The 2,577-nt window shown below is 50.5% G+C and overlaps 2 protein-coding genes across 2 annotated transcripts, besides 1 other annotated feature; both read left to right on the top strand.

The window, feature by feature from the left end:
- Positions 1 to 634: 634 nt before the first annotated feature.
- On the top strand, positions 635 to 1,465 carry TraAM80_10377 (retrotransposon hot spot (RHS) protein; the record flags this gene model as incomplete). The annotated part of the gene is made up of 1 exon (XM_029387001.1): positions 635 to 1,465. One exon carries the CDS (start codon positions 635 to 637, stop codon positions 1,463 to 1,465), a length of 831 nt encoding a protein of 276 aa, XP_029233144.1.
- Positions 1,466 to 1,521: 56 nt separating this feature from the next.
- On the top strand, positions 1,522 to 2,064 carry TraAM80_10376 (putative retrotransposon hot spot (RHS) protein; the record flags this gene model as incomplete). The annotated part of the gene is made up of 1 exon (XM_029387000.1): positions 1,522 to 2,064. The coding sequence occupies one exon, from the start codon at positions 1,522 to 1,524 to the stop codon at positions 2,062 to 2,064; it is 543 nt and encodes a 180-aa protein (XP_029233143.1).
- A 143-nt stretch (positions 2,065 to 2,207) lies between these two features.
- Positions 2,208 to 2,236: a microsatellite.
- Positions 2,237 to 2,577: the final 341 nt, after the last annotated feature.

Here is a 2,577-nt window from a genome sequence, read left to right as displayed (position 1 = left end):
AGGTACGTTACAGAGCAGAGGCGTCGTGAGGGGAAATCCTCACTTCCACCAGGGTATCAGCTTTTTGAAGATGCACGCAAGCTTACGGAGCGCATGGTGGGCACGCTGCGAGACTGGAAGGAATTTACAGATAAGGAGTATTGTCTCTGCTATTACACAGACAAAACTGAAGGCAGCTCTTCAACTAGCGTAGGAGGAAGGGGCAACACGGGAAACCGAAATACGCCCCAGAGGACCATCACCGGAGGCATTCTACGAGTCCGTGTTTAACGCAACGTGGAGTCACGTCGTGGGATTTCCCGAGGGCGAAGGGGAAGACATGGTGGTGATAGAGGGCTAACGGCCACAAGAGTTATGGGAGTACACGCAGACTGTGTGTACTTTTTTCTCAGTGGGTGGTGAGGGGAAATTCCGTCCACCACGCCCACGACTCATGGTCCTTTCCTCTGAACAGCGATGGCCGTACTCGCTGAACCATTCAGTACGTATTACCGACTGCTGCATTAACATTGAGGTGCATCGGGTGTAGAAGATCGTCGAGGGTGATGTAAAAGGAGTGTTTCCCCCTCCAGAGAGAGGCCCAACATACATGAGACGCCGTCTTTTGGTTGGAACCCCCGGGGTAGGGGAGTCGATGGTGGCTGGCTCCTACCTCCTTTATCAGCTGTTGCGCTACGACGGCACGAAGCTCCATGTGGTTGTGTACTGCTTTGGAAGGGGTTTCGCATACTTGTTTGACAAGAGGACACGAACGGTGACAATATACGAGGGTGGGTGTAATATTGGAAGGGCTATGATAAATTTGGCTGGGAGTGGAATGAAAGGTTATATTATCATCGACATGGCAAGACAACTTCAAGAACCATCGAATAATGTTGTGTCCTCCGATGAGTGGGGCATCATTATGTTGTCATCCCCGAACGAAGATAACCTGAAAGCATGGAGGGAGCAGGCGGGTGCTATCAAAATCATCATGAATTGCCCCGATGAAAATGACGTGAAGGCGATGTGTGCGTGGGAGACACGCAATACGACTGAAGAGGAGCAGGTGGAGTATTGGAGAAGGATGCACATGCACATGCATGACGTCGGACCGATTCCACGATGCATCTTTAATGACAATAATTATAAGGACCGCGTGGAGGAAATCAAGGACATCCTGGAAGGTATCGACGCTTCAAATGCTGTACATTATGGGATGATTGGAGGTATGGGAATGTGGCCCTCGAATGACGCTTCTCACAAACTTGTGAAAGTTCTCAGATTAATAACACAAGGCGATGTTGAGGCGTTTGTTAACCTGCCGGTCTGTTTTTCCATTGAAAGCAAATTAATTGGAAGGTTGCTCGAGGTGGATGAGGAGAATGGCATTATTTATCGACTATTGAAGTACCGGAGAGTGTTATTGCCGGAACTTTTGGAGCGGTGCACTCTGCACGCATTCCTGAGTAGAGGCTTTGTGTAAAATATAATGCCGGGCCTCAACGAGTTGCCTCCACCAGGAAGTCGTCGGCGACAGAGATGTGTGCTGCAATCGAACCCCGAAAAGCATCCAAGCATATCTGTTGGATTAATAACGCTGGAACACAATTCTCCGATGTTGGATGTACAATACGAGGTGCTATACGTACCGGAGAGCAGAACTTTTCCGCTTGTGGACGGCTTTTTCTTCGTTGGTGGGCCGCGGAGGACGATGGTTGCGGTGCAGGTGAGACGACGAGGGCTGAGCATGGCACCAAAACCAGCACGGTGAGGCGGTTCAACGATCTTCCACGGAGTTATTTTTATGACTGGGAAACTTTTGCGGAAGGTTTGTCGTGGGAGATTATTTACGTGCATCATGAGGACAGTACGGCAATAAACGCGTGGCAGGGATGTGTTGTCGTCGCGCACGCAAATGCAGCGGGCAGCAATGAGCGTGAGGACCCTCAGGCCATTGCGGCATTTTGGAATCAGCAGGTGCGTCAGTGCCAGGTAGCGGTATCAGCTGAAAATTTCAGAAGTGAACGACAAACCCAACGTGGGCGGCAACCAGAGGGAGAAGGAAAAGGAGGAGGGGAATAAGCAGCTTGAGTTTACTGGTGAAATATTTTAGGGAGTATGATATATTGCCGAGTGTGTTTGTGTGTGGGTAGGAGGCGTAATTAGGGACTCGCTCTGCCGTGCGCCAAATGATTATTATGGCCAGCGCTACCACAGCAGCACCTTTTTTTTTGTTGTAGTTGTGTTGTGGTTGCGAGTAAAATTGTGTGGGGAATGATGGCGCCTTGTGGGTGTACGCCGGCAGTATTCCATTGGTGATATCTCCTCGCTGTTCCCAGTTTGTTGCTGCAGAGAGTTTGGGCGAGAGGGTAAGTTTTGCATGCTGAGTGGGCTCACAGGCGGGAAAGCAAATGCGGCGGCCACCACAGCCCAGAAGGCGGGGGCAAACCGAATTATTGTGATTGCTTTTGCGTCTTGGCGTGGGGTTTTTCCCTTTTGTTTTTTGGGTGCCATTGTTTTTGGTTCGGCTGTGCTCCAATTGGTGGTGGTGCTGCATGCACCTCTGAGAGCCTCGAGCAAACACCGTTGGCGCCT

Source organism: Trypanosoma rangeli (assembly GCF_003719475.1).
Source record: "Trypanosoma rangeli strain AM80 chromosome Unknown Tra_15.4_contig_00927, whole genome shotgun sequence".
NCBI classification, from domain to species: Eukaryota; Euglenozoa; class Kinetoplastea; order Trypanosomatida; family Trypanosomatidae; genus Trypanosoma; species Trypanosoma rangeli.
This window is presented reverse-complemented; position numbering and strand designations above follow the sequence as displayed.